The 12,548-nt window shown below is 35.0% G+C and overlaps 2 protein-coding genes across 5 annotated transcripts in view; one reads left to right on the top strand and one right to left on the bottom strand.

The window, feature by feature from the left end:
* Positions 1-3,981, top strand: part of LRRN3 (leucine rich repeat neuronal 3) — a 39,924-nt gene extending 35,943 nt beyond the window's left edge. The window contains exon 2 of the mRNA XM_047763794.1: positions 1,024-3,981. Within this exon, the coding sequence (XP_047619750.1) occupies positions 1,383-3,512 (2,130 nt within the window). The 5' untranslated portion in view covers positions 1,024-1,382 and the 3' untranslated portion in view covers positions 3,513-3,981. The remainder of the gene's footprint in view (positions 1-1,023) is intronic.
* IMMP2L (inner mitochondrial membrane peptidase subunit 2) overlaps positions 1-12,548 on the bottom strand; it is a 916,780-nt gene that overhangs the window by 493,111 nt on the left and 411,121 nt on the right. The gene's annotated exons all lie outside the window — the stretch shown is intronic.

The raw sequence follows: 12,548 nt of genomic DNA, 5'->3' as shown, positions 1-12,548 counted from the left end.
ACTGTAAATGTTTTACATGTTTAAAGAAACGAAGAGTTCTTTTAATTTCAAAAGCGTTTTATCTTTATAGAGACCATGTCTCCAAATACATATATCTCTGTCCCTGAAGCATCTATTTTAGTCAGTCAACAATGCTATTAGGAAGGTCGATACTGGACAGAGATGAAAGAACAGTATTCACAGGCTGATTTTTCAACAGACCATTACTGCTCGTGTGCAAGACATCTCAGAAGAACAGCCCAACCATGCTTCAACTGTCCCGCACACTCGCAGGGAGAGCTCACCGCAGTCCTGTGGTATTCATAATACAGTACCTATCAAAACTGCAACTTGATTTGGGGTTGCCTATTGTTACCATAAAGACACCAGTTGTCATTTAGAAGAAGGAATATCTAAATTTCTGTTTTACTGATGTAATAAAGTTACTTTTTCATTGTTAGGTGACTAATGGAATGTAGGTTCTTCTCAGGGAATAATAAATGACTCTATGAATGAATGAAAATAGGAAATTCAGCTAAAGACCACAACTTGTAGTTCATTTCATAATTTTGTTTCCAAATGTTGTCTCCTAGGAACCTGAGGAATCACAGGCTAACTCATTTAATTGTAACTATACCGTATTATTTATTTATAATCTCTAAATTTTGTTTTAGGAGAAATTAAAAAGCCATCACTAAAAGGTTTTCTTTTTTTTTCTCTATTACTGTCAAAGAGAACTACAAATAAATAAAATTACAAGGTATAAGCAAAGATTGCTTAAAAAAACAGAAAAATTCTGATAGTGAATTCATTATGTATAATGTAACTTAGGTTTTCGAAAAGTCATTTCTTCAACTTATCCAATGTCTGGGCCGGTAACCATTAAAGACAGTCATAACAAGGATGAAGTCATCAACACATACTGAACGAATTATAAACTAAGAATATCGTACATAAGATAACCACAATTAGTTAATGGATATTGCCTTTTTTTCCTTTGGACTAATTCTTTTTTTTTTTCTTTTCTATTTTATTTTATTATAGTGAGCATCATGCTGCTATTCCTGCAAGTACTAAACAAGCATGGGATTTGAATATTCTCCTCCTAAATAAATGAATTGCTTAATTTCCTGTGACCATTTATACATACTCCATCTTCAAAAAGTATATCAAAATTCTATCATAAAGGAGCTAGGAACCTTTTTTTCAATATGCATGACATTTCTGGACAATGCAATTGTGGCACTGGCAGTTATTTCCATGAAGAGAAACTCGGCAGTTCTATGGCATTCGTCATTTGACAAATGCAACTATTTTCCTTATCAATCAGCTTTTACTGATCTTACTAGCAGTGACCGTGGAATCCTTAAGGGCCCATTAAATTTCTGAAGAAGAAAGCTAAGATGAAGGACCTGCCACTCAAAATTCATGTGCTACTTGGCCTAGCTATCACTACACTAGTACAAGCTGTAGATAAAAAAGCAGATTGCCCACAATTATGTACATGTGAAATCCGGCCCTGGTTTACACCTAGATCCATTTATGTGGAAGCATCAACAGTGGACTGTAATGATTTAGGTCTTTTAAATTTCCCAGCCAGATTGCCTGCTGACACACAGATTCTGCTCTTACAGACTAACAATATTGCAAAAATTGAATCCTCCATAGACTTTCCAGTCAACCTTACTGGCCTGGACTTATCACAAAACAATTTATCTTCAGTCACCAATATTAATGTAAAAAAGATGCCTCAGCTTCTCTCTGTGTACCTAGAGGAAAACAAACTTACTGAGCTGCCTGAAAAATGTCTGTCTGGACTGAGCAACTTACAAGAACTCTATATTAATCACAACTTGCTTTCTACAATTTCACCTGGAGCCTTTATTGGCCTAGATAATCTTCTTCGACTTCATCTCAATTCAAATAGACTGCAGATGATCAACAGTAAGTGGTTTGATGCTCTTCCCAATCTGGAGATTCTGATGATAGGGGAAAATCCAATCATCCGAATCAAAGACATGAACTTTAAGCCTCTTATCAATCTTCGCAGCCTGGTTATAGCTGGTATAAACCTCACAGAAATACCAGATAATGCCTTGGTTGGACTTGAAAACTTAGAAAGCATCTCTTTTTATGACAACAGGCTTATTAAAGTGCCCCATGTTGCCCTTCAAAAAGTGGTAAACCTCAAATTTTTGGATCTAAATAAAAATCCCATTAATAGAATACGGAGGGGTGATTTTAGCAATATGCTACACTTAAAAGAGTTGGGGATAAATAATATGCCTGAGTTGATTTCCATCGACAGTCTTGCTGTGGATAACTTGCCAGATTTAAGAAAAATAGAAGCTACTAACAACCCCAGGTTGTCTTATATTCACCCCAATGCATTTTTCAGGCTACCCAAGCTGGAATCACTCATGCTTAACAGCAATGCCCTCAGTGCCCTGTACCACGGTACAGTTGAGTCTCTGCCGAACCTCAAGGAAATCAGCATTCACAGCAATCCCATCAGGTGTGACTGTGTCATCCGCTGGATTAATATGAACAAAACCAACATTCGATTTATGGAGCCGGATTCACTGTTTTGTGTGGACCCACCTGAATTCCAAGGCCAGAATGTTCGGCAGGTGCATTTTAGGGAAATGATGGAAATTTGTCTCCCTCTTATAGCTCCTGAAAGTTTTCCATCTAATCTGGATTTAGAAGCTGGGAGCTATGTTTCCTTACACTGCAGAGCTACTGCAGAGCCACAGCCTGAAATCTATTGGGTAACACCTTCTGGCAAAAAACTCTTGCCTAATACTCTGACAGACAAGTTCTATGTCCATTCTGAAGGCACACTAGATATAACTGGCATCACCCCAACAGAAGGGGGTTTATATACCTGCATAGCAACTAACCTGGTAGGTGCTGACTTGAAGTCTATTATGATCAAAGTGGATGGCACTTTTCCCCGGGATAACAATGGATCCTTGAATATTAAAATAAAAGATGTTCAGGCCCATTCAGTTCTGGTATCTTGGAAAGCAAGTTCTAAAATTCTCAAATCCAGTGTTAAATGGACAGCCTTTGTCAAGACTGAAAATGCCCATGCTGCCCAAAGTGCTCGAATACCATCTGATGTCAAGGTGTATAATCTTACTCATCTGAACCCATCAACTGAGTATAAGATTTGTATTGATATCCCCACTATCTATCAAAAAAGCAGAAAACAGTGTGTAAATGTCACCACCAAAAGTTTGGACCCTGATCAAAAAGGATATGAAAAGAGTAACACCACAACATTTATGGCCTGCCTTGGAGGCTTTCTGGGGATTATTGGTGTAATATGTCTTTTCAGCTGTCTCTCTCAAGAAATGAACTGTGATGGTGGTGGACATAGCTACGTGAGAAATTACTTACAGAAACCAACCTTTGCATTCGGTGAGCTTTATCCTCCTCTCATCAACCTCTGGGAAACAGGCAAAGAAAAAGGCACAGGATTGGAAGTGAAAGCGACTGTTATAGGTGTGCCAACAAATATGTCCTAAAAGAAACCAACTAAATCTACTTCAAAGAAAAACTCAAAACTGTGGTACTTTTTTAAAGAAGGCAGAGAAATTTTACTTTCTAGAAAGAAGTTCAAGCTTCATCAGTGCTGCTCCTGACCAATGGACATATGTACAAGTTCAGCATTTTAATTAACTGGCTTCAAAGGGTACTGTGGCAACCAAATAAAATAATTCCATTTTCTAGAACTTTCATGTAACTTTTATGTCTGGACTACCGTTAAAGTGGACAAAAACATTTCTGTATTTTTTTTAAGTATATAAGAGTAGTTGAACTGAGCAATACCTCCTCCTGTGTTGTATTACACATATTAGCCACGAGTTTTTTGCAGTGACCAGATAAACTTGAATTGACACGTGGTGTAATAAAAATGGACAAATTCTGTAGAGTAGACACAGTGAGTATGTGGACCTCTTTTATAAGGAAAAATACATTTTGGATTAAAATTAATTGCTTTTGTCTTGTTTTTGTTTCTAAATAAAGAATAATTTCTGGGAAATACCATCTGATCAGATATCATTTAAATTACAATATTTTCAGAAAGTGTTTTTCTATAATGAAATTTGAAACATCAAGAGTAAGACATTTTTACTGGGTGATGCAACAGTGTTTTTATAATGCACAAAAATGGATTTTAGAAGGCACTTTATCAATTTTGAAAGGCAGTAATATTGTACTTAACCCTTTACTGACAGAAAGAAATCCTCTAGGGAATGATATATATTCACTTACAGATTTTCTTAACAAGCAGCTTTTGCGGTGGATTTCATTATTAAGTCCACATAATGTAAATCCAATATCTAAGGAACTGCAAGTCTTATTTTAATAATTGGTAGTAGACCAACATCAGGCTGCTTGCTTTTCAGGAAATACTGCCAAATTTCAATAGGACAAATGATCTAGGTATAATTTTCAAATCTTGCTGTGACTGTAAATACTTAATGAGCTTCACTACTAACAAGCAAATAATCTAATAATTTTCTATGTTGCAAATGCAGCTCAGAAAGAACATGTTCTACATGACTCCCAAAGAAAGAGGTTTATATGCTCGCATAGCAACTGACCTAGTCAAAACTGACTTAAAGACTGCTATGATCAAAGTGGATGGTTCTTTTCCTCAGGACAACAATGGATTTTAGTATTTTTGGAGATGAGGGTTTTCCCAAGGCTGGGATTTTTAAATTTTAAGATACAATAAATTCATAGTAGAAGTTCCAGAATTCAACAGAAATTTAAGAAGACAGCTTTGCTAACGAAAGAGAAACTTCTGAGACTAATTTAGAATAAAAGAAAAAAAAATAATTGATTTCTCTATGACTACTTTTCAGGCACCTAAAGGACAGAGCTCAAAAAAGTTGAGAATCATTTAACAGAAGTGCTAATAACATTATGAATTATTTTAGACTCTTAGAAAGAAAATGCAAGAATTTTACCTGAAAAAAAACAACCAAGATTTGTTTAGGGCTTCAGTCATATTTAAAACAAAACTTCACAGCCCTGCAAAACAAATGTATTTGTGTACAAAGAAAACATCCTGACACAGTTAAAAAAAAAAAAAAAAGACTAAGGCAATAAGCCTTACTTTGTATAGGAAAATTGCTTATCTCTATGAAGCTACAAGGCTTCCATGTTAATTGCTGCTCTATCTATTCATCATCAAGTATTTAACTTTTCTTACAGTAGCTTGCTGCGTATTATCAACATGTCACTGGCCTGTAAACATTTCTAGCACTTCGGTCATATCAATTTAATTGTTACTACTAGACATTTGCTTTTGTGACAACACTGACGATTTCTAAGTAAATTCTAGCTGTTTTTGACAATGTTGGAAGTTAATTGTTATGAACTCTTTAAAACTGAAGGACAAATTGTGTTAATTTTAACACAACCAAAATATGAAACTTGCTAATTCCATGTGTTTCCCAAACACAAATTTTACAACCTGATGAATCACTATCACAGAGAGGCTGACATTAGAATTTATCAGCACGACATGCTCATACATCATGAGAGGTTTCAGCACCACGGACAGAGCTTTTAAGAGCCAGGCTATTTATCAAAAACATAGGAACTGAAATATGACCTATTAGGTTGGAGGTATTGTATAGGTCAGCAAGAACTTGCTCAGGTATCTGGTATGTTTCTTTTAAACCTATCTGCATGAAGAATTATAACAAACATATGGTAAAGCTGAGAACCCACTGCAAGCAACATTTTTCTTAGAGAAATTGCAATAAATAAGTACTCTGAACAGATACCTAAAAGTGAGCACTAAAGTGAGGTATTTTTGTTACAGATGAATAAATACAGATGCTCAAAGCAAATCATGATCCTATTCACTTGCTCGAATTTTAATCTAAATTGCCAGTGAGGAAAAAACAAAAAAAGACATTTGCTCTCAACAACAGAACGGCATTTCATACTCCCTATGTTATCTTCTAAACCTCACATAAAATTAACTAAGCACTGGTGAAAGAGCTCAAAGCATATAACTTACAATTTAGTGATAGCATGTGGATGTAAAAGCAAACTATCCCTATTACGAATAAAACTCTAAAGTTTACATCTCTATGAATATCACCTGATCCCCTCACCTTGAATGAAGGAAAACTTTTCTTCACAAAAAACAATGTTTAAAAAACTATACATATTTTATAATTTACACTACAAAATAAAATCCAAATTTTATGAATATAGGCATGTCTAACTGAATGCAAAAACGCACACAAACAATGCAGAACAAGGTGTGTAACTGTCAACAAAGCCAAGTAATAATATACTGCCAGGCATATGTGACCCTTTTGCTTAGAAAGAAGTGAAATAGATTTATGGTACATATAGCATCACTTTGATACTTATTTCAGTTCTTATTTTTTATTATAATTATATAAAAAGTTTTAAGGCAATACTACATAACAGCAAGCATGAATTTAAAAGTATAATCTCTTAGTCCATTTAACTATCTTTTCTTTTGTTTATATTCAATATATTTATATTGTATGGCTCTTAGCCACTGGAAAAACACAAAGGAACAGGAAAAATTCACTACCATTAAGGGGTTTATATTCAACTGGAATGCATTCTGGTTATGCAGCACTGCTTTCAAAAATATATGTCAACGATGTTACCTAGCAGAGATCCAGCTTCAATTCATACTCTCACAGAATGCTAATACTCAGAAAATCAGAGTTTACTTATCACAGCATGCTGACTTAGGAACTTAATTCAAATTTATAATTGACGTTATTCACTTTATATATTTATGTATATATAGGCTAGTCTAACACCGTCCCTAGAATGCTTAAATCGAGAGTCATGTGTACTCACCATATATGATTTCTAGGCATAGAACTATAGCTAAATGTTATGTTTCACCTATTTTCAACATAGATGGATCACTAAGGAAATATGACAAGTTAAATTCAAGAAGGTAATCTAGCATTGCCAAAATGTTTACACATTGTTTGAGGAAGACCACCTTACTCTATTCACTCTTATAAAAGCTTCAATAACTATGAGGAAAAATTCCATAGATTAACCTTTTACATGAAAAATTAGAAGTGACAGGTCAGTACCCAAGAACGCAAACAATTAAAACAAGTAAAAGTTTAAAAATATGTATTTGCTGGAGAAAGAGAGCACTCCAATAAAACGTCCCATAGCTATCACAAATAACAGGAAAAAATTCTCATTGTATATATAACCACCAAGCAACATCTTTAGCTTCATCACAATGCTGACTGTCTGGGAGACTGGGAATTATAAATACTAATTATATTGTGGCTACATTTTCTTTGATTCAATCTCTGTCTCTCTGACTCTCTAACTTGCCAAAACAAATTATAACAAATAAGTAAAAGTTCTTCCAAAGAATATATTTGTCACGGGTATGTTATATTTAGTACATCAAACATCCCAAATGGTCTTTGGGGATAAATCTAAACAGAAAGACTAAAATGATCTTCTCTTTCAGATGGTAATATTTTTCATCCTTAGTTCTAGAGCCCCAGCTTTTATAATATCATTTTGCCCTGGCTTATGCAGTGCGAGCTAGGCTGCTGCTGGGGAGCTTGGCAGTATTGTACTGGAATGAAACAGCCATGTGTAGAATCAAAATGCTATAATCAGTATCATAGAGTCCTAGCAAAAGACAGGAAACTGACTCCGGTTTCAACACAATGGTGGCTGCTTTCCTGTGTTAATTTGAAAAATGAAGACTTTATGTGCTGCTAAGGGTCAACACCACCTTGGCATCATTTCTCTGAAGCAAGGGGAAAACAAAAAAACGCAGCTTGTACATAGGAATAAAACGGCAAAATCGGAATAAACTGTAATAGCCATAGTCCATATATCCAATTCCAAGTAAAATTACTAAAAGACAAGTTTTAAAGAAGAATATTCTAGTAAAATATAGATTGTTTCCAAAATCTGGCCTAAACATTTTATTAATGATATAACAAAGGTGCTAGTAAACACTCAGTATTCTCAAGTGAGAAAGGAACACAATTCCTTTTTATTCCTGTTGAAAATAGATAAGCCCATAGAGATTTGAATGTATCTATTCTAGTTCACTTTACATACACATCAGAGTGCTCTTGGCTTATCTTTAAATAAAGCCAGATAGTCAGTACCAAGTAAGAGGTTAGGTGTATCACAGGTACATGGATACATCTTTCTCTTAAAAGCACAGTGAGATATTTAAGTGAGTAATAAGTTCAGAGCAAATACAACATACGATTTCAAAATTTTTGTAGAGTGGTCCAGAGTAACAAAGTGTAGCAAAAGGGATTGTGGTTGACCTTGGCAAGTCTTTCAGAAGAATGAACTAAATGGCATTTGAAGACCTCACAGTGCTTTTTGTGTTTATATTTATCTTTTCTAACTCTAATTTATTTTAAGAAACTAATAGCATTATGTAACCATTGTAAGGAAAATCCAGCTTCTCCTTAAAACATATGGTATGGTGTCTGAAGTTACTGATTCAAAATCCAAATGCAATGTTCATTTAAAATGTTTTCTAGCCTCTGCAACAAATAGTGGAATAAACTTAGGACCTAAATTGACCCTCCTAAAAATCCTAGCATTGAGAGAATCAGAAAGTAATAAAATAATGACCCTGTCATTTGTAGTACCAGATTCAAGGGTGGTAAAGACAAATAGTTCTTAAACCATCAGAGGGGCCATTATTAGAGGAATATGATCAAACACACCAAAAAAGTTCTTCAAAAGAATACCATATAAAATTGAAATACACAATCAAAACTGGGATTAAAGACACTACTTCTGGTAAACATCCCTTTAATAATGTTTACCAAGAGGAGTCACATATTCAATAAAGAATAAAAAGTCATGTTTCCAAAGTAACTTTAAAGCTTCTGGGATTCTCATTCCTGTTTCCTAGTCAGTTAACCAACAAACCAACATTCCAATACATAATTTTCATATTAAATTATTTGTTTTATTAGATTTTGAAAAAAACACATACAAACAAAATGCAGGAATTTATATAATTTTATGACTCTATCCAATTCAAACTTGAGGATAAAAATAAGAATCCTTCAGTTGACAAAAGGTATAAAAAGAGAAGGAAAGAAAACATTTCTTCTTTTCTTCTAACGAAGTCCTTATCTATATATTTTTGTACAGATTTAAAACAAGCTACATCAAAAACAACTGTGTGAGAAGTTCCCATCGTGGCTCAGTGAAAACGAATCTGACTAGCATCCATGAGGATGCAGGTTCAATCCCTGGCCTCATTCAGTGGGTTAAGGAACCCACGTTGCCGTGAGCTGTGGTGTAGGCTGCAGATTCAGGTCAGATCTGGTGTTGCTGTGGCTGTGGCTGTGGCTGGCAGCTGTAGTTCCGATTAGACCCCTAGCCTGGGAACCTCCATGTGCCATGGGTATAGCCCCCTCCACCAAAAACCTGCAAGAGTAAAGGGAGTTACATTTTCTGACCAATGGTTATGCGCATCTAATTCCAGGCTCACTCCTGAAGCAACAATGTGATGTTGGAGATATTTTCTTGGCACATAAAAGTCATAGCTATTAATAAATACTTATTAACTTTATCATATGTGAATGAACATACATTCATACTTGAGTAGCAAGATAAAAAATAGAAAAGAAGGAAACAAACATTCACTAAATGCTGAATAAGTGCCAGAGTATACATTTGCTATGGTCACAAGAAATCCACTGCAGATCTAAAGGAGGAGTGTGGGAAAATGAACATTTACCATCTTACTGTGTGTCAGGGATACCGAGGGATGTACTTTTTCACCCTCCTGCTCTGTCTCTCTCCCTCAGTCTCTGTCACTCTCTGTCTCTCTCTCTCATACAAACACACACAAACACACATACGCGCACACACACACACACACTCTTACAGTAATTCAATTTTCATGAAACCCCTGTGGGTACAGTGTTAACATTCCCATTTTGTAAATCAGTTTCTGAGATGTTAAGTAATTTTCTTTCTGAGATAACAATAAGATAGAGCTGAAAAACCAAAAAACACAACATCGAGAAATAACAACATAGTTTTTCAGCATGCTCCAACCCAAAAAATAACTAATAGGTGATATGAGGGGGAGGAACCAATTTATCAATAGTATACTAGATTTATTAATTGTGCTTCTTACCTCCTAACTATATTTCCATGCTCGTTTATAATATTCCCATCTCAGGTTTGCATGAGGAATTGCAGGAAAGGGCTCCAATTTTCCAACTTTCAGTTATTACTTGTCAAAGACAGAACTGTGAGCACTGGTTTATCAAAAAGATACATACAGAAACAAACAAAACAACCCTGCACAAAATCTTACAAATAAAACTTTGAAAATAAGCATATTCACTAAGTACTCAGGTTGCAAAGTACTTTTAGGGACTTATAAAAGACATTTCTATGAATATTTCAATGCATCTATTCACAGTTACCATGTATGAAGCTCTTCTGTTTTCAGTCCCATTACAGAAAAGTTCAGGATAGTCAATTACCTGTTTATTTACTTTCTGACTCTATGTCTGTCATACATGATAATTCTGACCTTAGAAGGAGAATCCTACATGAAGAGTAAGGATTGAGGAGGAAGAATTTTCCCTTCAACTTTCTGCCAACACCCCTATCCTCGCATATGTTGGTGCCATAAACACCAACACCTTAGATAGGCATAAGTCAGTGCCCACTGATAGAATTTAGCTTTGCTGGACAACTTACATACAGTCTATTACAAACTGTGGGTTCTGAGGAGTTCTAATTTATGAATTTATGTATTGGAATTTATGCATTGGTTCTGAGGAGCTCTAATAAATATGTTTGTTCTAGGGGAACAAAATTATTTGATATAGGTTAGATAACATGGATTGTTCATTGATAAATGGGGCAGCAAAAATATTAAATAAAAACTTGACACCATTAGACCTATCCATGAAATTAAAACCTACAGAAGTCCATACAGGAAGTTGATTATATGTCCCAGTGGAAGAAATAGGTAATTCATTAAGCAAGCAAACATTACCATAGATTAGTAAGCTTCAATAGAATTAAATTGGCATGTAGATTTAATGTGTAAAGAAGTGTCTCAGTATTCAATGGGTGCTAATTTTTGCTTCCATATATTTCAAAGTCACTCTGCCAAATCATGTGCTCATTGCAAAGATACCAGCCCATGTTGATTTTTTTTTCTTTTTTTATGAATCACTTGTATGGCAGAACTCCTTTAGTTTCTAACAGAGAAAGGAGTGGCCCATGTTTTCATTCATATATGAATTTTACTCGTGCACTCTTCATTTATTGAGGATGTACTATGCGCCAGATACAGTGTTAGCTACTTGAGGTTCAATAATGACTGTGATAGACAAATTACCTGGCATATAAAATTTATGGTCTGCAGGTGGATGCCAATAAATGAATCTGGTAACTGCAATATAGGTTAATAAAAATGTGATAAGCATGGGGATAGCTTACACGTATGCCATGGTACTGGTTCTTATTTATAAAGGGGCTCAGAAAGGGTTCTAACAGCTAGGACCGCCTCTACACAATCTCCCAATTAGACAGCTGAGAAGTGTTGGGAAATAAAAAAGGAAACAGACATAGCTGCACACATACACTACCTTCTCAGATTTCCCCTTATCTAAAAACCAAGCCACACACACACACAGACACACACACACGGACTCTATCTCAAGACCCTCACAAGCACACACTCAGACACACACTCTTCACATTCAGGGTAAGTATAATCCATTAGATGCAAGATATCCTATTTTCAGATATTAAAAAATATATATCTCCCATGAAATTAACAGAGGCTCAAAACGTTATTCCAGCTCTCCACTGTTTCCCTGAAGGAAAAATAAATGAAAGAGGCCTTAGGTATTCTGGACAGTTTTGTACATAAAAACCCATGTCATGTGAAATTAGGGTCCTATGTGTTTGAATTTAAGACCAATCTCATTCTGTTTCCACTGTCAGTTGTATTTCTCTTTCAGAAATTTCACACATATGCTACATTGAGTTTAATCAGGATATAAGTATAAAAACAGACTTCGGAACATCAGGAAAAAATAGTGGGTCTCATTTCCTTGGATTATGTTTTCTACCAAACCAGACTCAGTTCTAACTGGATCTCATAGATACCGCTTTCCTCAGATAATAGGAAAAGAAATTGTTCTTACATGTTTCCAGTTGAGATTCTGAACTCAAAAAAGAACTTAAAACAGGAAAAAGTAGAGTAGGTAGAAGTACTGACCCACATGAATCAGCCACTCATTCTAGATTTTCTATGGTTTCTCAACACTGCTCTCTCCAGAAAAAAAAATTGTATTAAGATTGTCAATACAAGTCTAATATAGATTACTAAAGAAGTGAATTATGTCATTGATCTAAAGTTTAACTCCGAAGATGTACTTAAAAATTAACAGACATAGTAAACATAATAGATATAATAATGAACATAACAGAAATGATAAACACCAGCATAAAAATTCAGAAATAGTTTTTTTTTCCCCTTT

Source organism: Phacochoerus africanus, chromosome 16 (assembly GCF_016906955.1).
Source record: "Phacochoerus africanus isolate WHEZ1 chromosome 16, ROS_Pafr_v1, whole genome shotgun sequence".
NCBI classification, from domain to species: Eukaryota; Metazoa; Chordata; class Mammalia; order Artiodactyla; family Suidae; genus Phacochoerus; species Phacochoerus africanus.
This window is presented reverse-complemented; position numbering and strand designations above follow the sequence as displayed.